This window comes from Miniopterus schreibersii (genome assembly GCF_964146895.1).
Source record: "Miniopterus schreibersii genome assembly, chromosome: 3".
NCBI classification, from domain to species: domain Eukaryota; kingdom Metazoa; phylum Chordata; class Mammalia; order Chiroptera; family Miniopteridae; genus Miniopterus; species Miniopterus schreibersii.
The window spans coordinates 73240564-73267195 of NC_138103.1; the positions used below are offsets into that span (position 1 = coordinate 73240564).

General features: G+C 38.1%; 2 protein-coding genes across 2 annotated transcripts in view; one reads left to right on the plus strand and one right to left on the minus strand.

Moving 5' to 3' along the window:
• The window catches only part of CWC27 (CWC27 spliceosome associated cyclophilin), a 148048-nt gene extending 124273 nt beyond the window's left edge, over positions 1–23775 (minus strand). Inside the window, exons 1-7 of the mRNA XM_081132100.1 lie at positions 23336–23775; positions 19078–19174; positions 12086–12198; positions 9764–9907; positions 8227–8325; positions 7251–7354; positions 5389–5458 (exon numbers count right to left, since the gene is read on the minus strand). Coding sequence (XP_080988226.1) covers positions 5389–5458; positions 7251–7354; positions 8227–8325; positions 9764–9907; positions 12086–12198; positions 19078–19174; positions 23336–23377 — 669 coding nt within the window. The 5' untranslated portion in view covers positions 23378–23775. The remainder of the gene's footprint in view (positions 1–5388; positions 5459–7250; positions 7355–8226; positions 8326–9763; positions 9908–12085; positions 12199–19077; positions 19175–23335) is intronic.
• Positions 23776–23812: 37 nt separating this feature from the next.
• SREK1IP1 (SREK1 interacting protein 1) overlaps positions 23813–26632 on the plus strand; it is a 29340-nt gene continuing 26520 nt past the window's right edge. The window contains exon 1 of the mRNA XM_081133223.1: positions 23813–23998. Coding sequence (XP_080989349.1) covers positions 23986–23998 — 13 coding nt within the window. The 5' untranslated portion in view covers positions 23813–23985. The remainder of the gene's footprint in view (positions 23999–26632) is intronic.

A 26632-nucleotide genomic window follows, 5' to 3' on the forward strand; every position in this document is an offset into this window, starting at 1 on the left:
TTACTCCCTTTTAAATGCTTCCCATTATTGGACAATTCTCTCTTTAATTGGAAAGGAAAAAATCTATGTGTAATTTCTGCACATCCAACCAATTCTAGTTCTAGCTTCTAGAACTAAAAATGAACTACAAACAATTTCTGTTATTAGATATACTACAGAGCTTAGTTTAGATACAAGTATACTGGTAGGTAGAATAATGGCCCCTAGAGATGTTCACATCTGTGAAGGTGTTTACATGGCAAGAGGAACTCTGTAGATAAATTGAGGATTTGGAGATGGGGAGATTATCCTGATCCATCAGGGAGAGCCCAGTGTAATCCCATGAGTCCTTTCAAGTGACAAGGAAGGTGGAAGAGTTGGTTCAGAATGATGGAGCAGGAGGAAGACTTGACCAGCCACGGTGGGCTTTGAGGATGGAAGAAGCGGGACACAGGGCAAGCAATGCAAGGAGTCTCTAGAAGCTGGAAAGATAACAGGCTCTCCCAGAGCCTCCAGAAGGCAGGCAGCCCTGCCAACATCTCAATTTCCGGCCCAGTAAAATCTGTTTTGGACTTCTGACCTCCACGACTGTAAAATACTAAATTTGTTTTGTTTCAAGTCACTCAATTTATGGTAACTTCTGATAGCAGAAATAAGAAATAAATACAAATATATTAACATCTTTTTAAAAATAGTTAAATACAAACAACTAGAAAGATAAGTAAAAGTTTAATACAATTTAATGGGGAGAACATTTGATGAAATATTTTAACACTTCAGACAACCTCTATGCAAATGGCCTAGCAGCACTCTCCATGCCAGGCCTACCCCTAACTCCCAACTTCTTGCGAAACACTCATTTCTTAAAATAAATGAGAATAGGTCAAAAAATTCTTACTTTATTCTCAAAAGTAGTATATTTCTCTATCAATATAACTTTTTCTGAGGCAAAAAAAAAGCCTTTTTATTACTGGATTTGAAGTAAAAATGTTAACATATCTTGAAGTGAGAGAAATCTCATATGCATCACTTATTGTGAATGTGGTACAATTTAATCACTCTTTAAATCTAGCTATTGAGATTCTTTTATAATGGAATCTACCATTTAACGATGTCTCATGAAAACTACTTGTCTGATTATAAGCTTTCATTTGAAAATATTTTATGACATATGAATTTAAATTATACACAAAGATTCAAGAGTAAACTTTAAACCAATGCAAACATTTGAATGAAGCTATTAAGAAAGCAATAAAAATGGAGGGATCTTCCAGACAAAAACCTTTCAAATATTTGAAGCTTAGGATCACATTTTCACTTAGCTTTTCTTCTCCAAAGTATACCCAGTTCTTCAGGCATTCCCCATGTGAGATTGTTCCTTGGTATCATCCCCACCCTCCGCACGACCCTCCCAGCCTCTGGATGCAACTAGTTTGTCAATATCCTTCTTAAATGTATTCAGAACTGAACAAAATGCTGAAAATGTGAGCCCCCAAATGCAAAGAATGTTAAATTCCTTATTCTAGAGAACATTACTCTTAATAATTCAACCAGGGCTTACAGGCTACTAAGTCTTATACCTATTCAGCTGATTTCATTAAACTGAAGTATAGAATTTACATGTGCTCCTATTACATTTCAACTTACTAGTTCAAGTAATTAGGTACAGATTGACAACAAAGCACTCTTTGGGCAGAAGTATTCAATCAGCTGTAAATCCGTCTGACTGTACTATCTCCCAGATCACATTTCCTCATGTTGTCCACAAGAATATCATGAGAGACTGTGACAATGTGCTTTACAGAACTCAAGATGTGTCATTATGGCACCCCCCTATCATGCAAACCTATCAAAAAGGAAATGAAGTCAGTCTGGAAAGTCACTTAACCAGAGTCTTAGTTTCCCCATCTATAAAGAAAGGAAGTTGGACGAGATCCCTTTGAGCTATAAAATTCTATTATTCTAAAAGAGATTTTTATCAGGTAGTAGAAAGATACTGAAATAAATAATGAAGGAAAGCTAACCCACGTGGGAGAGGCACCTTGTCAAGAGTAAATGAGTGGGTGAAGCAGTGCATGTAATCCCACACTGATAATCCATCAACCAGAGGGGGCTCGATCTTATCTCTCCTTTCACGTAAAGCCTCAGTTCAGCCTTCACCAATTATTAACCTGTGATGTTAGACTGGTTCTGGAATAAAGCTTAACACTGTGGAGTCACTGAAAAGAGAAACTTGATAAGCAAATGAATAGTGAAACAATTATTTTCAAGTCCTCTAGAAATATTTCACTTCATGCACCCACTAAAACTGCAGTTGCTCTTAGTAACGAAAAAGGCACTCACTTGACTCTGTTTCTAGTTATTACATACATTTAAAAACAGTCAGGCTAAATTTTAAAATACATATATTTTATCAGTCAGACTTTTCTAACATTCAAGCCAGACTTCCCTTTTCGTACCAAAGTTTCATTTTACCTTTAAGGTAAAATACATTTGAAGGGAACTCATAGTCTAGAGTACAAAAGCAAAACAAACAAAATACTCTTCCATTTCGAATCTCTCTTGAATTTCTCTCTTGCCCTCTAGAGAAACTGTCTCTCCTCTATGCCAGTAAATTTCAATGATTTTGTTGTTGCTGTTGTTCTATTTCTCAAGCTAAATTTATCCATGACTCCATTATGTAGACAGAACAGCTAAATTCTGTAGGCCAAAGGTTCTGCACAGTATGCCCAGACGCACTTCCACGCGGAGAATGGGTTGCTGATGGGTTATGCTGTACAGGTGCACACTCACGCTCTCCAGGGATGCTCAGGCTGCTGCCTAGGGCCCTACGGCAGGGCTCAGGAAGTGCGCTAGGCCAGTTACACTGAGCAACGGCTTCTCCTGCCCCAGAAAGCTCAACTATGTTATCCGAGGTCAGCAAGTGCCAACATAAGTTTGTATGACCTCAAATTCATGCTATTTCTACTCCAACACACTCTCACTCAAAGATGATACAAAGTTAACCATCAAGGAACTCACAGCCTGGAACTCTATACAATAAGGCACAAAGAAAAAAGCATACGTTTCAGTAGTACACAATGAGAACACAGCCATGGGGTCTTATGTAATAAAGCAAAAAAGAATGCTTTTAAAAAGAAAATGTAAGGATTACAAAAAAGGGAAAGGTTGGATCAGAAAAAAGATTACGAAAAAGTGGAAAAGACATTTAGGAAAGATGGCATTTTAGGTGTTGAAAATAAATATGACTTTCATAACCAGAAGTGGGATAGGACACTTTAGGCAGAGAAAAAGGACACAAAGACACGTACACAAAAGGGAAAATACATTTATGTAAAATAGCCTTCCACCCCAGAATGCTGTACTACCAATGAAATTTCTTGTAAGCCTTTTCTATGGCTTGTGCTTGAACTAGGCAGCTTCTGCAGCATTCAAAATCATATTAGAGACTTAAATAGCTACAGAAACCTAACTTCAAATTTCTGACTTCATCACCTCCTAATTATATAGTCTTGCACAAGCAATGTAACCTCTCTGAGTACTGGTTTCTTCATTTATAAAATTTACATATCTCATGGTTGTTATAAAGATTACATAAAAGAAATATTTGGCACAGGTAGCAGATAAGAAAATAAACCAATACAATGCAGTATAATAAGTAATCTGAAGGCCAGAGGCAGATTACCATTGAAAGAAATTAAGCTCAGCATGGGTAGGAGTTGGGTGCAGGAGGGTGGTAGAGGTAGTCAGGAATTGATAGTGGAGCTAAATCTTAAAGAAAAAACAAAAATTAGCCAAATAAAGCAGAGAATACACTCCAAGCAAAAGGAAAAACAGGTAGGAGGACGTTGGGGAAGGTATGAGTATTCAAGGAAATTTGACATCTTTAGAAAATATCAATGAAAGGGAATCCTGGCAATTCCCAGATCTAACATTTGTGGTTTTGTCCATTTACAAATATGCCCACAGGAACATGATATACAGTAAATCTTTCATCTTAATGAGGGACACATTTGAATCAGGAATAATGCAAGACTAGTGCACTGTCACATAATGAAGATGAGTTTACTGGGGTGACAGAGATATTCATGATACTGATAAGGAATAGGGAAAGAAAGTTTTCATGTAAAGATGCATTTAATTTTGACACTCGAAGTAGAGAGAGATGCTTCCTAAAGGCAAATCAGAATGAGGAATAAGTGCCCAGAAAAAACACTGAGCCTTGTCTCCTTGTTCAGAAAATTAGTATATAGGTGACAATTGAATCACAGCATCAAACAGATCACTCAAGAATACTGAAGTCAGTGAGAAAAAAAGTTATGACCAAAATATTTCTAATATGTGCCCATTTAATTCAGTTTTAATGCAAGGGATATAAGTAGAGTGCTTACTATATGCTCAACATTAGCCTACAAAAACCATGCTCAATGGTGAGGGAAGGAAAGTACATGGATAAAGAAAGACAAAGGTAACAATAATGTGCTTTTAAGTCAATACTATTGTTAGTGTTGATAAGAAACAGGTGACCATTTGTTACATGTTAAGCATTCAAGGAGGTGCTAGGTTATAAAGTTTTAATTACTACAATAAAGACTCTGAGCCAAATCCTTTAGATTGCAGTTCACTAATTTCCCAGGAAGACGTATCAGACTCTTTGGGAGTAAAAACCCTTTAGATGATTTTCTTAAAGTACACTTATCAGAATCACTGCTCTAAACAATGGCAGAGCACTGTAGGGGTTTCAGCAATGAGTACTGTGCTGAAAGTGGTACTGAGGAACCACACTTGAAGGCCTGTTGGTGGGGTAGAAGGCCAGGAGGCAAAGTATAATCCAAAGACATGGATTTTATAGGGAATAGATGCAGGTTCAAATCCCAGCTCAAGCCAACTTATTGGTTCTGTGACTTTGAGCAAATTAGAACCTTTCTATACCTTAATTTATTCATGGGTAAAATGAGGATAATACTAATACCTATCTTAAAGGGCTGTGATGAAAATTGATTAAATGAATAAATATATATAAATATTTAAATAAATATAAGAGCTTTGGTCTATCACTGTTTATTAGGAAAACAATCATTATCACCTACCAAACCCATTGAACAAATAGCCATTAAAATCCAAACATAAAGGTCTTTAACTGACTACAAGTACAATTCCAGGTTTAAAACAAACACCACGATTTTCCTGATTCCCATGGCCATTTACCCTCCCTGCCCGAGTCCACGAGCTTGTAAGAGGGCGCCTTCTCAGAAGGTGCCAACGCTACCGACCACGAGCTGTTCCGCAAACTGGCTCAATGAGCGTTACTGAGTGTGCGCCCTGTGAAACAGCAGGCGATGCAAAAACGAGCAAGACGCACACCCTGACTTCCCTTTGATTCCGAGCAAAGGGCAACCGGCCTTTTACCTGACTGACTCGATTCACTTCCTCCTCCTCTTCCTCAGCCTCCTCTCCAAAGGAAAGCAAACTGAAATTTCTACGCAAAAAAGAAAGAAAAAAGAATGAAAGAAAATTAGGGAGAAAAGTGTAACAAAACTCATAAATATCCTATTCTCAAAAAAGTAGGCTAGAACTTTCAAGGAGAAACACATTTTTACTGTTTAACAATAAATATTACTTTTATTTAACAATAAATATTCAGTACAAATATGCTAAGTACGTATATTTTCAGCATAATGTTAAGGTTTTGGCCTCAGACCACAGATGTTTCATATATTAGACTAAACTAATGATGAAAAATCCATTCTAAGCACTACCATTAAATATACTAAGGCAAGCATGACAGAAATAATTAAGCTTTTTATATTTATCAAAACTGGTTAGCAAAATGGAGAATTCTGAAAAACTAATAAATATATAGACCTGAGAGCACTACAAATGGGAAGCAATTAATCTATTGTCTGCCAAAATATGGCTTAGTATTTTAAAATTAATAAGTTAAACAAAATTGTCAAATAAAATAGCCTAGGAGGAGAAAAAAAACTGTCTTCTTTGAGCCTTCAAACCAAAGATATCCCAAGGAAGATAATTAGTTATTAAAACTCTTCCTCAAATATTGGAAAAATAAAAGATTTGGCAATAAAAGAGGAACTTTTATTTCAAAACCTAGATGAAATCAATGACTACTACATCATCCCTAATATATTTACTATGAATTAAAAACAAAAATAAAAACACACAACTTTGGGGCTTGCTGCCAAGATAAATTATAGAGATAAAATATTGTATCTGAACATAGTGAGAGTAACCTTTCACCCAAAGATTAGTCAAAATAAATGAACCAAAAAGTAAAAGGAAATCAAATATATAGCTATATATGAAGTTATTTTGCCACAAGACCTCAACTTATTAAAATGTCTGCCTCAGATCTGAGAGTTTATAAAAGCAACTTAACTTACTTATATTGAAGGGTATCAAGGGAAAAAATGAGTATGTATGAAATACCTACACTACTGGACATTTTCAAATTCCCCTTCTCATTTAATCTTCATAACAACCAGGTGTTGTATTTATTATAACCTCCATTTTATAAGATGGGGAAACTAAAGGCCAAAAAGATTAATAAACTTTGCTTTTTTATTAACTGGGTTAGGCAGGATTATACTTAGAACTGTCTGAAACTAACACTTTAAGTACAATAAAATCCCTAATATGGATGCCACAATTCAATAAAAGAATCCATTGAAATTTAACTCTCTAATATCTATTTTAATAAAACAGACTAATAATGTAAAGAATACTGTTCACAAAATACTGGAACTTATTTAGAAAAGAAATTTCTATATTTTGAAAACTATCCTAAAGAAATAATGCAAAATACAGAAATAGCTTTATGTTTAAAAATACTTATAAGGTTATTTTACTAGCACCAAAAAAGGAGTGAAAAGTTATGTAAACATTCAGTCATATACTTCATACTTTACTTACCAATTTCTTTATACTGAGAATATATTAATTGAAAAACAAAAAATTTCTCAATAACTCATTTACATAGATCATTGCTATAGTTACCCTAATTGTTTATATTAACACAGATTTTACATGGACATTTGAAGCAATACTTCTTTAGCTTAAGTTTAAGTTATATACTGTATTTGAATACAAGAAATGCCCCTGCAGAAAAACACACACACTATAATTCAGGTATCTCCCTGATCCAAACTGTCCTCCCCCTCACTAGTAAACAATTTTTACAAAAGGAAATTAAGTGAACTAAATGAACCAGTGTTACTTTTCAAGCTGAAGAAAAATCTTACTACTGTGATTACTTTGTGCCTTTGGGTTTCAATGTCTTTACTTTCTCCTCTGGTTTCTCTTTTTTTGGCTTTTTTATTTCTCTTGGAATGATGTCATCAAAAGGATTAAACAAAACCTATGAAGCAAAATATTTTAATTAATCTATTTTTTAAATTTCACAAACAATTCAAACCAATATTTAATTGTATTAACATTAGTGTCTATAATTTTTCCTCACAAAAACATGATAAGGATAGTGAAACCTACACTACATAAAGTGCTTCCACTTACATGGCCTCATTGTATCCTCCCAATAATCCTATGTGCTATTAAGTAAAGGATATCTTATCCTTATTTTGCAAAAGGAAAAATTTTTCAAGAAAACTTAATGCACAGTATGAGAGACAAAATCAGGTATTTTGACTCCAACTGAAATGCTCTTAAAGACTACCCTCAATGGCTTCTTCAGTGAAGGATCACTCTTAAGTTACCTAAGAGTCACTTCATTGGGTTAAATAAACCTAATTCCTCTAACTTTCCATTCCTCCAAGCTTTTCATTCATTGGATTATCAGCTAAATTTCATCTCAGAATTTAAAACCTTCAATTAAAAAAAAATTCTTAATCAGAAACTGTGCTAAATTACACAGATAAAATCTGAGTTGTGAATTAATTTAGTATAAAGACTTCACCTGATAGGTTAAAAATACTAACAATCAGTCCTGGCCAGTGTGGCTCAGTTGGTTGGGCATTATCCTCTGCACCATAAGGTTGCCAGTTTGATTCCTGGTCAGGGCACATGCCCAGGTTGTGGGCTCCATCCTGGGTAGGGGGCGTGCAGGAGGCAGACAATCAATGTTACTCTCTCACATAGATTTCTCCTTCTCTCTCTCTCCCTTTCTCGCTCTAAAATGTCAATAAACTATTCTTTAAAAAAAAAACACCCACAGTCAATTTATCTTAAATGACAGTGCCTAAGTGCTGTATATTATACTAATCATGCTCCTACCTCACAGCTTTTTATTCTGTGTGGATTAAGTGGCCTTTCTTCACCATCAGTGTCTACTTCAGCCAGTCGCAGCATGTTATATATTGTATCCCCTGTAATCTATCAGATAAAAATGAAAATTTAATTGCAAGTTATTACATTCATTCTTTGAGATAAGGAAAAACTTTTGAAAATACTTTTTTTAATAATTAAAGGGGAATTTCATATTGTTTTACAAATGCATGTACATTAAATAATGCAAATAAGTAACTTCACCTTAAGAGGAAAAAGCACAGATGAAGTGCAACCCCTCAATAAAATTTTTGGAAAATTTCCAACATATACTTAATATCGTCTTTTATTAAAAACTAAAATATAATGCCAAATAACCTCTTACTGAATGACAACTTTTCATTCAAACATCATAAACAAATATAGACTTTAGAATAGGGTAGAACAAGCAAATAACAATGTGTGGTAAGTGTTTTGTAGATATCTCATTTAATCCTCACAAACATCCTAAAAGTAGCTACTATCATTATCTTCCTTCTCCAGATAAGAAAATTGAGGTTCAAAGAAATTATAGAGCCAACAGCGATGGCCTTTAGAATTTTAACCCTTATGCTATACTTTATTGTGTAAGTTATATAACGTCAACTGTAAACGGTGCAGAATGGCAACCTAAATCTCAATTTATTATACACGTTTATTTTTTTAAATAACAGAAAGTAAAATTTATGAACATCAGACAACCAGTGCCAGAGTGGCTCAACCGTGCCAATGCATATTTTTTAACCCACGTTGTTAAGTATTAAGCAACAATATTGTATTGCATGTTTTTAATGGACACCTTTCATTCAACATTTCTCAAAAGTTTTAAATTAATAACAAATTTATAGTCGTGCTAAGTTTGTTTTTTCCCTTTCATCCTCACAAAATCCAGTTTTGCCTAGGATGTGAAAAACCATTCTACCGAACCAGCAGAGGGAGCTGATACACTAGTGATGTCTAACATGCCTAAAACAAAACACAGGGATGTAGTATTTAAGAGAAGGAAGAAGAGTAAGAAAAGAAAACCTTCAGAAATCCTTTTTTAAGGAAAACCGTTGAAAATTCTACGGTAACGACATTCCCTGATATGACGTTGATTGGGAGCAGGATTAAAAAGGTACTATTAAAAGTAATATTTCAGGTAAACAATTTTTATGTTAATATAACTTCCACTTTAAACTTAAGGGAATTCATCAACAAAACAAACTTTCAACTACTAAATTTTATTACCTAAGTGTCTTTCTAAAAACATAAAAACAGTATCAGCTGAGTAACAGAGTAGCTAATACAGTTAGTATGATTTTAGAAAAAAGAAAAATTTAAAGTCAGAACCAATGCCTTATTTGAAACACACACAAAAATTCAGGTGTCCCCTCATAATTCATTCTAACAGAATATTTTCCATCATATTTGAAAATAAATAAATATCCTAGGAATAATTTATGAAGGCAACTCTTAGATAAGTTGATCATATGTATCACAGAAGCGTAATATAATGGACACAAACCTTTCCAAAGATGGTGTGCTTATTGTTAAGCTCATCTGCTCGACCCAGTGTAAAGAAAAACTGGCTGCCATTATCATGAGGACCAGCGTTTGCCATGGCAACCAGTCCTCTCCGATTAAAGCGCAACCGTGAGTGGAATTCATCCTGAAGCATAAAAAAGAAAAGATTTAGTGAATGACCTCAGTGATAAGGCCCTTCATATTCAGATAACCAGCAAGGTCCATATACTTTCTAATAAAAAATGCTGGTTTTATTTAACTGTTTTTCAAGAATAATCAAATCCAATATTTACTTCCTTCAACGCTATTAAACTTGACTTCAGTGGCCTGTATCTTCTAAATATACTCTGCTACAAATTTAGCCTATTTTGTGGAAATCTGCCTACTTCCATAGTGAAAGGGTACTTAAAGGGGAATGGATTTCTGAGAGTCATTCTCCTGTTTTCCCCATCCTTCAAAGTCATCTAAGTTTTTAGAACCTTCTATTTTTTCTCCAAGAAAATTACCTTAATCACTGAAGAGTCTTCAACTATTGCCCCTCCCCACTCCATTCTAAAAGTCAGGCAACAATTGCTTTCTTCTTGGTTTTTAATTCAAGAAATCTACTATGATTATGTTATGTGCTTTACTGTGTTTTTTAGAATCCTAAGTTAAATCTTCTCTGAACTGGCAATGGTCCCATTTGCCAACTGTTAAAAGGGCAGTAGGAAGTCTTTCTAAGGTGGTTTTCTTCCCATGGTCAGGCTACATAACGTACACATTAGTCCCTTAGTTAACAGAATTTCTACCCAGGCCTGATACTAGACTCATTTATAATATAGCCATGTTATGTAATCAGTACTTTTCAGAAAGGAAGTTATTTTCCCTTAATAAATATCTTCAAGAGATTTAAACGCAAAGGATCACAACTCTGTATACTGTGTTAAAAATGACCTAATTGAGAAACTTACCAAGATAACTCATTAGCTGAACATGATTAGCAAAAATCTCAATTTAGAAATAGTCAAAAAGAAATACTGTTTCACCAAATAACAGAATAAAGGAATGATTCCTACTAGATGGAGGCTCTAAAATCATAAGACATCTCGATTTGGTAAAATATAAACATTTGAGACACTTTTATAACCATTCCACATTGTCTAAAGACATCATCTGGAAATTAAAGCAAACAAAAACAGTTCATGCATTTGCCTCAAGAATCACAGTGAACCAGTAAAAAATTAAAGGAAACCCCAGGTACTCTATCCCATTAGCATAAACACCAAGTTTTCAAAAACACCATATTTTAAGAGTTCTTAAGGTTTACTCATTCAAAGAAAATGATATTGGTACCATCAGATCAATAAATATTCCAACTTTTAGTTTTCACTTGAACCCATTGTTATTCTTAATGTCTTAAGCATAACATTAACTCTTTTCTCACTTTAGATCTAGTTGGCAGTTAACAAAACACTAACCTATTCTTCATTAATATTCACACCTTTTCCTAACAATTTTATGTTGCTTCTTTCTGCCTTTCCCCTTGTGATTTCCAGTTAGGGCATGCACTTTGTGCTACAGAGGTCTATCTACTACGTAAAATTTAGAATTAAATTTATTATGGAGTGAATTGTGCTCCCCACAAATTCTTATTTTGAAGTTCTAACCCCCAATGTGACTATACTTCAGAGAGGACCTGTAAGAAGATGATAAGGGTTAAATGAGGTCATAAGAGCTAAGCCCTAATCAAATAGGGCTGGTGCCCTTATAAGAAGAGGAAGAAACACCAGAGCACTCTCTCTCGACCATGTGAAAACACAGTGAAAAGGCCAGGAAGAGAACCTTCACCAGGAACCGAAGGGCAGCATCTTGATCTTGGCTGGACTTCCTAGCCTTAAGAATTGTAGGAAATAAATTTTTGTTGTTTAAGCCACCCACTCAGTGGTATTCTGTTATAGAGGTCAAAGCAGATTAATACAAAGTTTATGTAGTATTAAATTAAATGTTTTAAAATGGAATGGCATATGCAATGTTCTAAAAATGTTTTACATTTAGAGTTGCAGAGATCAGATACAGGCAGATATCAGAAAATATGTTATATAGCTTTCTATTTTTTACTCACCTTTATCTCCACCTGAACTCAATCTAGCATAAAAGTTTGTGATAAGACAACTTAGAAAGAATGCTTGATAGGGTAAGTACTGTTCTTATACCTGTGTAATTCTAAATATGTGATTTTGTGCACTAATGCAAAATGCATTTTTTTCTTGTGGGGCATAATCATTTTCCATTAAGATATCCAAGCTGACTTGCAAATATATAATAATAATAAATTAGATCTCACCTTGAATGGGGCTCCATAGATAGACTCCCCACCAGTTCCTGTGCCAGTAGGATCTCCCCCTTGGACTATAAAACCAGGTACAACTCTATGAAAAATGGTCTTGTCATAATATGCTGGGGGGGGAAAAAAAAACCACGAAATTTATCAAAGTCTAAAACAAAGTGATCTATATAGTTACCAGAGTTAATACAACTAGAATCATAAGGTCTTCCCTACTTATTATAAAATACCTTCTCAAAACAGCACAATTTCTCCTTTTCTTTTACTTATTTCAAGGATTCTCTCAAACTCTGGATTACAGTTTTCAAAATAAAAGAGCATTTTGGTATAGATCAATGGTTCTCAACTGGGAGGGGGGGGTGCATGGGAAAAAAACACACAACAATTTTGTTTCCTACAGGATAGTTGTCAATATCTAGAAGGATGTCGTTGTCACACATGGGAGATGCTATTGGCATCTAGCGGGCAGAGGCCAGAAGTACTCGTAAACATCCTACAAAGCACAGGATGTCACCATAACAAAGAATTACTGGCCCAAAATGCCAACAGTGCCAAGACTGAGAAACCCTGGTGGAGATCAATGCCTTATTTCCTATTTTTTCCTTTTTTCCCCCTAGAAAATTAATTCACACAAACACTATACAAACCCAAAATATATAAAAATTACTCATTGGTTATAGGTCTAGCATCATCAGTACACCCCTACATACACTGGAGAAACTTTCAATAAATAAATAATCAACACACTATATAACTGAGTTCAATTAAACTCTCAATAAGCTTGCTAACTGATTGAAAGAAGTTATTTATATTTATATAAAAGTATATTACTTGGAAGCTATAAACATACAAGAGGATCATATATGATCTCCTAATAGTTACTATCTGGAACCTAGAATCATTAGGAAGACTTCACAGAGAAAGAAGTATGGTATGGCAGGATCGTGACAGCTAAATGAGGTCAAGCATAAGCCGAGAATTTGGTGCAGGTAGAAGGGCAAGAATTAGGGTTTCACTGAATCAGAAAATTAATATTAATAAGTAGCGACAAGGGCCAATATGCATAAGAAAAGGTTCTCAACATCTTTAGTCATTAGGGAAATGAATGGCAAAACTACAATGAAATACTACTTCATACCCACTAGATGGCTATCAATCAAAAAAATGGAAAATCAGTGTTAGTGAGAAGGTGGAGAAACTGGAACCCTCTCACACTGCTGGGCGGGTTGTGAAATGGTATAATTATTGTGGAAAAATTGTACTGGTATAATTAATGACATAATTCATAAAGTACCTTTTACATAGGTACTAATGACACTTTATGGGTCAAAACATGATTATGGTTTATCATAATTCATAAAGTACTACAATACAGTGGCTTGCATTTATAAGATACAGATAGATATAAAAATCCATATTTCAAAAAATGTATTCTGTAATCTAACAACTTTACCCAGTACATAGGATGGATTGGAAGAAGTTGAAAGGAAGACCAACTAATTTTTTTCAATCCCTTCTCCAGTGAAGAGCTGTTGGACTATATTCATAAGAGCTCCCCAGTGCAGACTAGTTCTCCTTAGTTACAAATAGAAATTGTAAAAACCAAGAGGTATAAAAGTACCTCTCCTGTATCCCTAAGTAACCACTTGGATTAACACTGTATGCAGAAGTTAGGAGTTCTGAATTTTGCTTATTAGTTGTGCAACCTTTAATTCAATTTTTTTTTTTTTATTGAGATATAATTGGCATATAACATTATATTAGTTGCAGGTGTACAGCATAATGACTAGAAACTTATTCAATATTGTGAAATGAGCTTGAATGACAATGTCTAGTTAACATCTGTCACCATAGTTACAATTATTTTCTTGTGATGAGAACTTTTAAGATCTACTCTCTTAGCAACTTCCAAATATGCAATATAGTATTAACTATAGTCACCATGCTATACATGTAATTTTCTCATTATAAAACTAATAATATAAATTAACTCCCAGACCTGTTATGAAGATTAAGACAATGTAGAGGCAACCTATAAGTTTTCAAGTGCAACACAAATGTGATGTCAAACCTTAATATTTTTACTTAAATTCTACAAATTCCTATTCAAATTTGAATATAAAACATATCCTAGTATGTTTTATACTAGGAGGGAGGGAGAGAGAGAGAGAGAACTACTATTGTCCCAAAAGTCAAAACATTCTTGAAATGAAAAGACTCAAGAATTCTCTAGGAAGCAGATTGATAAGACTCAGAGATCTATTAGATGTGATGGAAGGGGGACAAAAAAGAAGTCTTTATTACTTGTGCTTTCAAATTTTAAACTTACTTTTCTTCTATTTCTTATTAAGTCTTTCAGTGATGTTGGCTTTTTACTTTAAACTTTTCTTTTTTATTTTCCCAATTATATTTTTGTTGGATAAATAAAACTATTATAATACTATAATATTATGTAGGAATTTTCTACAATTTCTCTACACCATAATTTTGTATTCGTGGATAGAATTTCAAATTTCCTCAAAATTTACATATCCACCATTTTCACTTCCTTGCAATGTATTAAAAATCACTGTCGATCTATGCACTTACAGTTTTCTATATCCTTGCAATTTATTATTAATTCCTGTTGAATTATGCATCTAGTTGTTTTTATAGATTACCATGTGCTATAATAGATTTTGCTGCTTGCAGTAATGTTGACTTTCTTCTTAAATTGCATATACCTTTCTCATAAGTATTTTAAAGATAAAGATTTTATTATTTCATTGTGTATGTTCATAATATCCTCCAGAATTTTCTCCACTATTGAAAAAAGAAATTTACATATATCTCAAATATAAAAGTTCCAAATTGTCTGCTCTGGTTCTGGTATTAGTCTTTATCGTTTTTATTTCTGGCTGTGCAATGAATGGGTATCATGATATATTTTGACTAATTATATTTCTGCCCAAGTGCATATAAAAATTTAAATCTGAATTTTTAAAGCATTTATGTTTCTTTTAGAATCTTGTGTTTTGTATTCAATTTTGTAGATAGTATCATGAATAACTCTTTATTTAAAAATTCCTTTTGTGATCTCTTTGCCCATTTATTTTAGCCTCTTTTTTTAACAAATATTTTAGTTTTGTAAAGATATTTCTTTTAACATCTTCATATACACTTATATTTGTCACTTCTATGAGTTATTAAATTACTGTTAAAGGCGATAGGGATAAAAGATAACTGATGAAGCACAGGCTGTGGAGAAATAAAGCTGAGGTAAATCAAAGGAAGCAGATTAATAATCAAATTAAGTAAAAAATGTGGTTTTCTCATCTGCTCTCCCTTGTTTTGCAGACCTGAAATTTTAGTCCTTCCTCATACTTCAGAGGAACTATGAAATTATCAAAACTAACAAGCTTCCTTTTCCTTCTCTTATATATTTTTTCACCTACTTTTTAAAGTTAGAATTAGTTCAATTTTTCACCCATTTTAAAATGTTCACCTATCCTGCAAAGACCTATAATCCAAGATTAAATATGTGTAATTGTAGATCTATTTTCATAAAAACTAAAAAAATCCCCCCAGACACAGAAAGACGAACACTGTATGACCTCACTTATATGTAGTATCTAAAACAGTTAAACTCATAGAACCAGAGAGTGGAATGGTGGTTGCCAGGGGGTGAGGGAAAATGGGGAGATGTCTGTCAAAAGGTACACTCTATCAGTTACATGATGAATACGTTCTCGAGAGCCAATATACAACATGGTGAACACAGTTAATAATACTGTATTGAATATCTGAAATTTGCTAAGAGAGTAGATTCAAGTGTTCTCATCACCAAAGAAATAAATAAGTAAAAAGGTAACTATGTAAGGTGACAGATATGCTACTAGACTTGATTATGATAATCATTTCACAATGTACATGTATATTAAATCATCACATTGTACACCTTTAAAAAATCATGTTGTACAACCTAAATATATACAGTTTTGCCAACTGTACCTCAATAAAGTTGGAAAAGAAAACACTCAGGACTTTAACTGTGAATACTGTTTTAGTTGAGACCCATATCTGAGGCTGTGCTCCCCCTTCATTTTCATTCATCTACCTTTTAGTTATGGAAAACACGCTTTAACAAAAATACTGCCATGAATGTTACAAGATCTAGAAATATTATGATTTGTTAATAAATCATAAATAAATAAGTCATAGAGTCAAAGAAGTAAAATGGGGTTCCCTGAATTGTACTTTTAAAACCTTGACCTTATAGAATAGAGGTTATCAGACACTGAGTGGGGAGTAGGGGTTGGGGAGTTAGTGTTCAATGGGTACAGAGTTTCTGCTTGGGACGATGAAACAGTTCTGGAGATGAATGGCTAGGATAGTTGAACAACACTGTAGATGTACTTAACACCACTGAATTATAAAATTAAGAATGGTTGACATGAAAAACAATGCTGACTTTATTCATTCAGGAGCCTCTTTATTAAATTAGTCCCCTCAGGCTTCTCGGTAGCCTTTGCAATGGTAACTCTCTCCCCTGTCCAATTAAGAGCATGGATCTGGCTATTTTTCTATCCTTTCTTCTCCTTCTCCTTCTATTCTTAGAAAGAGGGGAATAATTTCTTGTGGTAATTAAGTTTCATCATCACCTGACTTAAACTTAGTTCTTCACTGTCATATTATATCCAGATGTTTTCTGTTTCTCCCATTCGCCTGGTGATGGGTTGCCATTTACCATTCAATCTTTCTAATGTTTTTGTACTTTCACTCTTCTACTGTAAAATTTGAGTTTTTAATTCTTCAAAACGTCTTTCCAGAGACAAGTCTGACTATTCTGTGTCTCCTTTGTTTCTTGACTCTGTCAACACTTATTTGAGGCTTCTCTGACTGAACTACCTGACTCAATTTCCTTCCTGCCTGCCATAGCAATTATTAATAATGGCCTTTGCAGGCGTCTTTTCTTCTTTTTTGGCAGGTTGTATTTTTTTTGGTCTGGGTATATTTATTCATTAAATCTTCCCTGGTAATTATCTATTGTTCTAATTATCTATTGAGAGAGCTCCATCTGTACCCTTCTATTGGATATTTTGGATTCTCTTTCACACTTTGCTTTTGACTCAAAATGCTGTTTTCTGAAGCTTGATTAACTTTACCTGTTTCTAAAAATCAGATGTAACTTAGGGCAATGACTTGTCATGACTGGAGATATTCATATCCATATGCAATGTATTCTAAATGCCAACAAGTTACCAAAATGTATGAAATGTTTAGTTCCATAAGGAAATATTTTGAAGGGGAAAACACGCAAGTGAATGTATCATTTTGCTAAGTTTGTTAAAAAGAAAACTAGTGCCTGGCTCAGTTGGTTGGAGCATCATCCCATACACCAAAAAGGTTGAGGGTTTGATTCCCATTCAGGGCACATATCTAGGTTGTGGGTTCAATCCCCAGTCAGAGTGCGTATGGGAGGCAACCAATGTTTCCATCTCTCTCTCCTCCCTTCCTCTCTGTAAAATCAATAAACATATCTTCAGGTGAGAATTAAAATAAAAAGAAAAATAGTCACTATGACTCAAATCTAAAAGAATACTAGAGACACTGATAATATCATTGAATACTGAACAGAAGGCCTCATGGAGAAAGTGGAATTTTGAACAGACGTTGGAAAGTGAGTAAACGTCAGCAGTGAAACAGGGAAGAAGAGTGTTCCGAAAAAGCAGCTGAGGCTACCAGGAGGCTGAGAATGTGAAGGAGGTGTGAGGACATGTGTGAAAGTGGAAACGAGAAGGACCTGCTCGGGAAGATAAAGATGATCAATTAAAACCACACGGTGATTCTGTGCAATGAAAACAGAGCTGGGCCCTGGCCGGTTTGGCTCAGTGGTTAGAGCAGTGGCCCGCAGACTGAAGGGTCCCAGGTTCGACTCCAGCCAAGGGCACGTACCTCAGTTGCAGGCTTGGTCCCAGGCTCAGCCCCACCCGGGGCGAGTGGGAGGCAACCAATCGATGTGTCTCTCTCACACTGATGTTTCTCTCTTTCTCCCCTCCCCTTCACTCTCTCTGAAAAGCAACGGAAAAAAATATCCTCGGGTGAGGATTAAAAAATAAATAAATAAAAAATAAAAAACAGAGCTAGAAAGCTGGAAGCCGTGCTGCCCTAAGATCCAACTAGCGATGAATAAGTAGGCAGGTAAAGATATTAGAGATGAGTGGGAGGAAGACCGGTGAAAGGCAATTACAGTTACGTAAGTGAAAGTTAAGGCAGTCTGGGGAAGAAACTGGTTTTAGTTGTAGCTGACAGTGGGAGACTCAAACAGAAAAGTCCACAGGCAACTCAATATGTAAATTAGAGCTAAGAAGAGAAGAAATGGCTGGAATTCTAAATTTAACAGTCATCTGGATGAAGTAACAACTGAAGAGTAAAGACAATAAAAAACTAGAGGCAATCTTAGGGAATGTACCCTTATTTGTTTATCTATTTATTATCCTCACCCAGGGAGATTTTTTCCATTGCATTTCAGAGGGAGAGGGTGGTAGTGGGGGGGAGAAACATCGATGTGAGAGACACATCTATTGGTTGCCTCCTGCAAACACCATAACCGGGCCGGGGATTGAGCCTGCAACCAAGATACGTGTCCTTGACCAGAATCGAACCCGAGACCCTTTCCTCCGAGTCAAACCAGCCAGAGTGAGAATACCCATATTTAGAGGATAAAAGAAAGAACTGGAAAATAGCCAAGGAGACCAAAAAGGATCAAAGCATCATTTGTTAAGATAAATTCCTCTGTTAAAGATATACAGATATATTTAGGAGACATTTTTCTTTAATCTCCTCTTTCTATTTCCTGAAACATAGATCACCACCGTATCACTCCCATCAACTCCTATCATTCATTACCACTTTTTAACACCAGTCTTCAATGTTATAGAAAAATATACTGCAGTCTATTTTAAAATTAACAGAATTTCTCCTATAGAATAAAACTCAAGAATGATGATTACCTTCCAAACAAAGCTGAATGAAATTTCTGCAAGCTTTAGGGGCTTCTTTTGACCACAACTCTATATCGATATCTCCAGCCGTAGTTTTCAACAAAACCTGTAGAAAGAAGATAACCTCCTTATGCCATGTTATCCTTTTGCTTGATATTCAGCTGAACGGCCTGTCAACCTGAAGCATTCACTATTTCAAATGTAAATAAAATTTAGAAACTTTGCTTTGCCTTTGTTGTTATAACCCCCCCAAAATTTCAACTAGTCATACAAGTCACAGTACATTTATAGCTTTTAAATACCATTTTCAGAAAAAATTTAGGATTTAAGAGAAAACAGCATACACCTTGCTTAACCACAGAAAAAATACCTCATTCAGTTAAAAATCAATAATTTAAACTTATTTTAATCAAGACAGTTTCCCATAGCGTTTCTTCCAATAAAATTGGTAGAGCAAATTGAGAAGTTAAAGAACAAGGACACATGAAATTATAACACTATAAGACAATTTTACAATACCCTTTTCCGTATAAACACTCTACTTTCTCATTCAAAAGCATGCCATTCCCGATTTATGAAGGAATAGTCCTAGTCTAATTCTGGGTTGTATGTTGTTAAAATGCTATGCCTGAAAACTACTATCTGCAGTAAATGGAACCCTTTGATAGCCTCCTTCCTACCAGCATCAGGCATATAATAACTCATAAAGGCAGTTATTCTTTGGTGCAACCAGCCATCTTTCAACAACCAGAACCCCTACTGAACCCACAGAAGGAAACAGTTATAACTGTCTTATTAATGAACACAAATAGCCAAAAAGAACATTAGACTCTAAATTTGAATACTGTGGCACGGTGGGAGTCCAGCTTCTCTAGGATCACTTTTTCTCCCCCAATGTACCAATGTAGGTCAATGCCAATCAATGACCAATAGTCAATGATTTGTGAACATCACCATCATTTAGAATGTTCTTCCAAATAAAGAGTATGCAGTGTGACTATGTATTTAAAAACATGAGACTGATTCTCACGAGAAGTCAGTATCATTGAGATAAATCACACTTTTTATTTTCCAAAACTCCTTTACTCAATTCCCACACATTTTTTTAAACTGGAAAGAATTTTAAAATCAGCTAAACCCCACCCCCTAATCCATTATACAGATGCCCCAAAGAAGTTGTAAATTGCCTGAGTCTAAGAGCTTGTTAATAGCAATGCAGGAATAACATTTCTCCCTGCTCCCTCCTCATCCACTGTACTTTTGCTCAGTTGCCTTTCAATTTCTGTTTCAGAGACCCAGATATTGCCATAATTTACATAACATTGATGAATTTATTACATGCTTTTGGGCTTTTACTAGCTCCGTAGGTCTTTTATAACTATTCTTTAATGACCATGGGAGTGGAGGAGGTGGAAATAGCTATATTATGGTAGCTTTTAAAATGGCTTCCTGAACCTTAGCAATATAAAACAACTAGAAATACACATGTGCATAATTTTCTCAACCCATTACACTTCCTCTACAAAAAGAAGGGAACATTTGTGGAGTGCCTTCAATGTGTCAACTTCTGTGCCAAACACTTTACAAATCTTCTCTCATTTAATTTCCAACTACAAGGCAGGTATCATTACTCCCACTTTACTTATGAAGAAACAGAGACTCAGAGAAGTAACTTTATCCAAGGTCTCACAGTGAATGGCTTAAGCCAAAGGCTGGCTGGCTGCAAAGCCCATGCTTTTTCTATACCACCATACTGCCTCCACAAAGCTCTCCATAAACTCCCTACTACACAGGAAGAAACAGTCCATCAAGCTCTAGGGCTCTGCCACCTGTCTCAAAAAAAAAATCCCCAGGTTACTCTGGTCAGAACTGATTTGAATAGAGAACAGTGCCTAAATCAAAAAGCAGTCATATAGCCATGGCTGGTGTGGCTCAGTTGGCTGAAGCATTAGAGCGTCCTCCCCTACACCAGAAGGTCACAGGTTCCATTCCCAGTCGGGGCACACATGCAAGAGGCAACTGATCAATATCTCTCTCTCATACTGATGTTTCCCCTCTCTCTCTCTCTCTCTTTCCTTCCTCCCTCTCTAAAAATCAATTTTTTAAAAAGTTTAATAAATAAATAAAAGCAATCATATATTGGCTGGACATGAGCAAGGTGCTCTAACTAGGCTTGGCATGAAACAATGCCCAAATGAGAGAACCCATATCTCCTATGTAGGGTGAGAGAAGCCGGCCCAACTGGGTTCTCACTGGATTCTCATCCTCCTGGGAACTTTACACTTGGGACTCTAACTGAGAGGCTAACTGTCTCTACCTCAGACTGTGTACCATCTGTTACGAAACTGTGTAACACCTGATTTTCCGTGAGGCCTGATGTACATCCAATCTAAATATACAGTATACCTAGAAAGACAAGGCCTGGGGGGGGCAGGATGGAGGGAGTCAATGGGGGGAAAAGGGGGGACATCTGTAATACTTTCAACAATAAAAATAAATTTTAAAAGGAGACAATGTCCTTTGTTACCTCATTAACTTGAAATAAAGCATGATTGCTACAGGGAATCTAGACATATCCTCTCTTCTTTGCAATTCTAAAGCAGTGATATCAAGGCACAATATACATTCAAGACAAAGTTCACCATTAACAATAATAAATAGAAACCAATATTCCAAGTGATTTTCATAATAATTTCTAATTTTTTAAAGACTTCCCATGCTGAAGCCTCAGCTCTATCATTTTCTTATGTTCTGAAACATGTGAGTGCCAGTTTAGTTCATCTAGATGTCATGGGATATATATCCATTTAGCAAGGCATTAGGAAATATTAGATCATGATATGTAAAAAGTGACTAAATGACTAACTGAATTTACATGTTCCTTTTTATATTCAAAATACTTCATTTAAACAAGTAAAGGGAAAAAATAAGTACAAACAGAAGTATGTAGACTTTCTCCCTGTATCTCACGGTTGGTTTTGCAAACCCCTGAAGTGTGCAATCACTGGTTTAGAAACCAGTGCTCTACTGAATTAAAAAAGGAACAGCCAGGCTGGGCGTGGCTCAGTGGCTGAGTGTCACCTAGGATCCAGGCGATCTCCATTTGATTCCCGATCAGGGCACATGCTGGGGTTGTGGGCTCAATCCCCAGTTGGGGGCGTGCAGGAGGGCGGCCATCAATGACTCTCTCATCATTGATGTTTCCATCTCTCTCTCTCCCTCATTTCCTCTGAAATCAATAAAAAAATATGTGCGTTGCCCAAAATACCTACTAAAATTTTGGTGGGGCTATCAATTACAAAATTTCTGTTATTGTTTTCAAATTGCCCTCACTATATTACCAAATGTCGGTATAAGTAACTTATGATATAGTCATGCAACAGAATTATACCTGATAAATTTAGTTTACCCTAATTCAGTCCCACTATTTTCTACATTATGCTGGTTCGTCATATTTCGTATGTGAGAGAGACTAGGTCTCAGATCGACTCAGGCGGTATTTATTCCACTACCGACTCCTCAACTTCATACTGCCTATAAACACCTTGGAAGAGAACTGACATACTTTGACGATCAAATCAATCAGAAAATCATTCTCCCATTCCAATGTGGGAACATTTCCCATGCCCCACTTTCTCTGACAATCATCTCATGTTTTAAGATCAGCGACTTCGTCCATGAAGACTTTCCCGGCTTTCCCAGTTGCTCACTTCTCAGTACGACCACAAGCAATAAGCTCCTCTCTCCACGAGCAGGCCTACCAAACATATCATGAGGCTTTCCTTTGCCTGCCTGCCTGCCTGCCTGCCTGCCAACTAACCCATAAGCTCGTCTAGGGCAACAACCAGACCTTATCCATCCGGCTTTGTATTCCCAGCACCTAGTACGGTGCCCGGTGCCTAGAAGGCGTCAAGGGCTGTAGAATGAACGGACAAAGAGCGAACCGCAAGTTAATAATAATAATTTAAAAAGTCAGTTTTTAAACTGTACTTAGGTTTTTACCTAAGACCCTAGCAAACGCCTGCGTGAGTGAGGCTGAAGCAAGAAAATGGGGCACAGGCCAGTAGACGGAGAAGTCTCCAGCTAGGACTTTTTCAGAGCATCCATACGCCGAGGTTTGCACAGATGGTTTTCGACGCAATCCTCATCAGAGGCAGGGGAAAGGACAAGACTTCTTGTGATCTCTTCCAACCTTAAGACCCCAGAACTCCCTTAATCGGTGAGGTATCGCTTTGGGGAACCCAGGCATCCTAGACGGAGATCTCACCTTCCCGTTCGTGGGAGGCTCTTGAATGTAGATGTTGCTCATGCTGGTCAGTGCCCAAGACTCTGCTCCTAACTGGGGACGAGAGCGGACGGCCGATCACTAAAGTTATGCACCTATCACGCTTCCTTTAGTCGGGCGGTCTGTCAATATCCCGAAAGAAAACGACACCAAACACTATCTTTGCCCATAACTAGTCCCTCACGGACGCCGCCATGTTGCTCCCGGACCCGAGCACCGCTAATCCTGAGAAGGGGGATTCCAATGGCCTCCAGGAAATGAGAGAAACTATGAAGCTCCTACATTACATAACTTTAACTTATATTACAACTTTAAAAAGGACGACTCCTATGTCTTGGCGGTGTTTCCGTCTCTCCGTGGCTGTGCGGGTCTCACTCCTCCCCCGAATCTGGCAGTAATGGTTCGGCCCCCGCGTGTTCCGCAACATGCCTCCCCCGGAAACGGCGGCGGCGGCCACTCGGTTCCGCTCTCCTAGAGTCCTAGAGGCCTTCCGCGACTGAGGCCGGGGGGCCGCGGCGCGGCGCCGGGGCAGGAAGAGGCCACCTCGCCGCGCGTCGTCCTTCCTCGCAGCGGGCGGGGAGCGAGCGTGCCCTCGGAAGCCCGGGGCTCCTGCGATCCCCCTCACCGGCGCCATGGCGGTCCCAGGTGAAGACCGAACAGCGGGGCCCCGGGCTGGGAGCGAGGAAGGGAGCGGGTGGGTAGGTTGGGGTGCTCCGGGGTACGCAGTAGCGCCCACGGGGCTTTAGGCGCAGGCTTTACAATGAGCAGGGTCGTTTGGTTTACGTGAAAAAGTTTACACTCCCCCAAATAAACTGTGATGGAAAGGAGAGGAAGAAACTGTCCCCGGCCAAGCTCCAACTGCATGGGACGGATCACAGGGAAAGTGTAGGGGGGCCGGAGGCAGTCACTAGGCCTAGCCGGCGAGGGCCCCCCAAAGCTGACCTTCCTCGGATATGGCTGGGAAGTAAAACTTGAGGGGGGACCCTTGGCGAACCCAGCTCGCCGGAGGCATTGTCTGCCGTGGAACCGCCGGGGCGGGAGGGGCGCCCCGCGTTCTCCGCGCCCCCGGCGATCGCAGTTGCGGGGCGCCGGGCGCTCTGCCCGCGTGGGCCTCGGTTTCCGCGTCTGGAAGAGATCTGTGGGTTTGTGTCTGTGGTGACGAGCAGCCCTCGGGTTCTCCGCCAGTGGGGACCGACCTAGAAACAGGGAACCTGCGCGATACGCGCCCAGAGCTGCCCGGCGCGCAGCGGCCCCCTCGGAGGGCGGCGGGCGGGCGGGCGGCCGCGGGGAAGGGGCGCGGGGGCGCCGTGCGCGTTGGCGTGGCGGGGGCCTGGCGGGCCCGCGCTGGCAGGTCTCCCTGGTTCGAAGCTTCCCTCCCCCGTGCCGTGGCCGCGCCCGTTCTGCACCGAGCCTGAGACCGCCGCCGTGGGGAAGGCGTGCTTCCCCGTTTGCGGGGAGCACGGGGGGTTGCGAGCGAGAAGAGGTTCGCTCGCTCGTACCCGGGACAGGCTTCTTAAGTGCGCACTGCGTGCCAGGCGCTGTGCCAGGCATCGGGAATACCCTGGTGAGCATCACAGCCCTTCAACCAGAACTCAATAGCAGTGAAGGGTGAAAAAGCACCCGAAGCGCCGACCCGTGTCCGGCCGGGAAAGCACACAGCCTTCAGGAGCGCACCGTCGGGGCACCTGACCCGAGGCGGGAGGGGCCAGAAGGACGTCCCAGGGCCGTGGCGTTTAGGGTGGGACCTGAGGAGCTGCAGGAGGGCTGGAGCGGCGGAGGGGAGTTGCGGCCGGGGGGCCTGGGTATGTAAAACGGGAGAGGAAAGGTGAGAGGAGGAGATGAACTGTGTTCACAGTGGAACTCAGAATATAAGTGGGAGAGAAGCGAGAAATGAACTAGAGCGACAACAGCTAATATTTGTGAAGCATCTGCTATGTGTCAGATGTGTCAGACACTGTGTCACACATTGTATTTTATCTCGTTTAACATTCACACCCACCGTGAGATAGGTATTAGTATTTCCACTTTACATATGAGAGTGCTGAGAGACAGGGAAATCAAGGATTTTGCCTATTATGCGACAGCCAGTAAGTGACAGGTCAGCCTGGCCCCTCTAGACCCTGTGGGCTTTATACAGTTTGCCATGTTACAGTATAATTGACAAGGTTACAACTGTAATTTACAAGGTAGTGTCCAGCTCTTAAAGGATCTTGTAAGTGTGACAGAGTTAGAGTGGTTTCCTGAGGAGGACAGGAAGCCTTTTAAAAGTGTTTAAAAAGATTCACATTTTGTAAAGATGATTCTGACTGTATATTGGGTTGGGGGGGAGCTAGTTTGGAGGCAGTCACCAGTTAGAAGCAATTCTAACTGTTACGACGATGCCTCATTTGTGGTCTCAGTAGCAAAGGAGAGAAGCAGATAGATTGGAGGTATATTTTTGGTGGTAGAATTACTAGGAATCAGTGATCGATTCGACGTAAGTGGGTAAGAGAAGAAATGAGGTATACCTGGGTTTCCGTGTTAGGTAGTTGGGTGGGGTATTTACTGAAATAGGCAACCCCTGGGAAGTAGCAGGTTTTAGGGGGATGATGTTGACTTCAGTCTGGGGCCTTTGTTGAGGGTAGTCAAACACTGGAATGGCACTATCTAATAGCCAGTAAGATGCATTTTGTAGAGAAGCCAGAGTCAAAGACAACAATTTAATGTCATCCACACATGTAAGAACTAAGGCCATGCAGGTGGATGCATTTGCTCAGGCAGTGTGTGTAGAGTGTGAAGGGAAGGTCTGTAGCTGAAGCCTGGCGAATATCAACGTGTGAGGGGCCATCAGAGAAAGCCAGTGTGCACAGTAGATTGCCCAGGCATCCTGATCGGCCGAGTCAGCCTTGGTGACCTTTGCATCACAGAGCTGCATCCAGAGTTGACCTACTGTCACTGTTGCTTTCATTACTTAAGCAAGCATTTTGAGCACCTACATGGTAAAGGCACTATGGGGGACACAGCATCATAGTCTGTGCCCTCATAAAACTTGTTCAGTAATGAAAATGGGCTGCTTAAGAGGGATGACAGAGTGATTTTTTTAAAAGTCCTCATTGAAATTCCCTTAAACTTAGGCCACTGTTATAGATATGTTAACCTTCTTTCAATTCAAAACTGTGCGTTAAAGCATAATAATCTTAAATTGTGCCATTCAGCTAGACTGTGGGATGTAGATAAACTGTTTAAACCCAGCCAAAAATGGGATAATAGTCATGACAGCACTGTGAAGTATAATGCAAG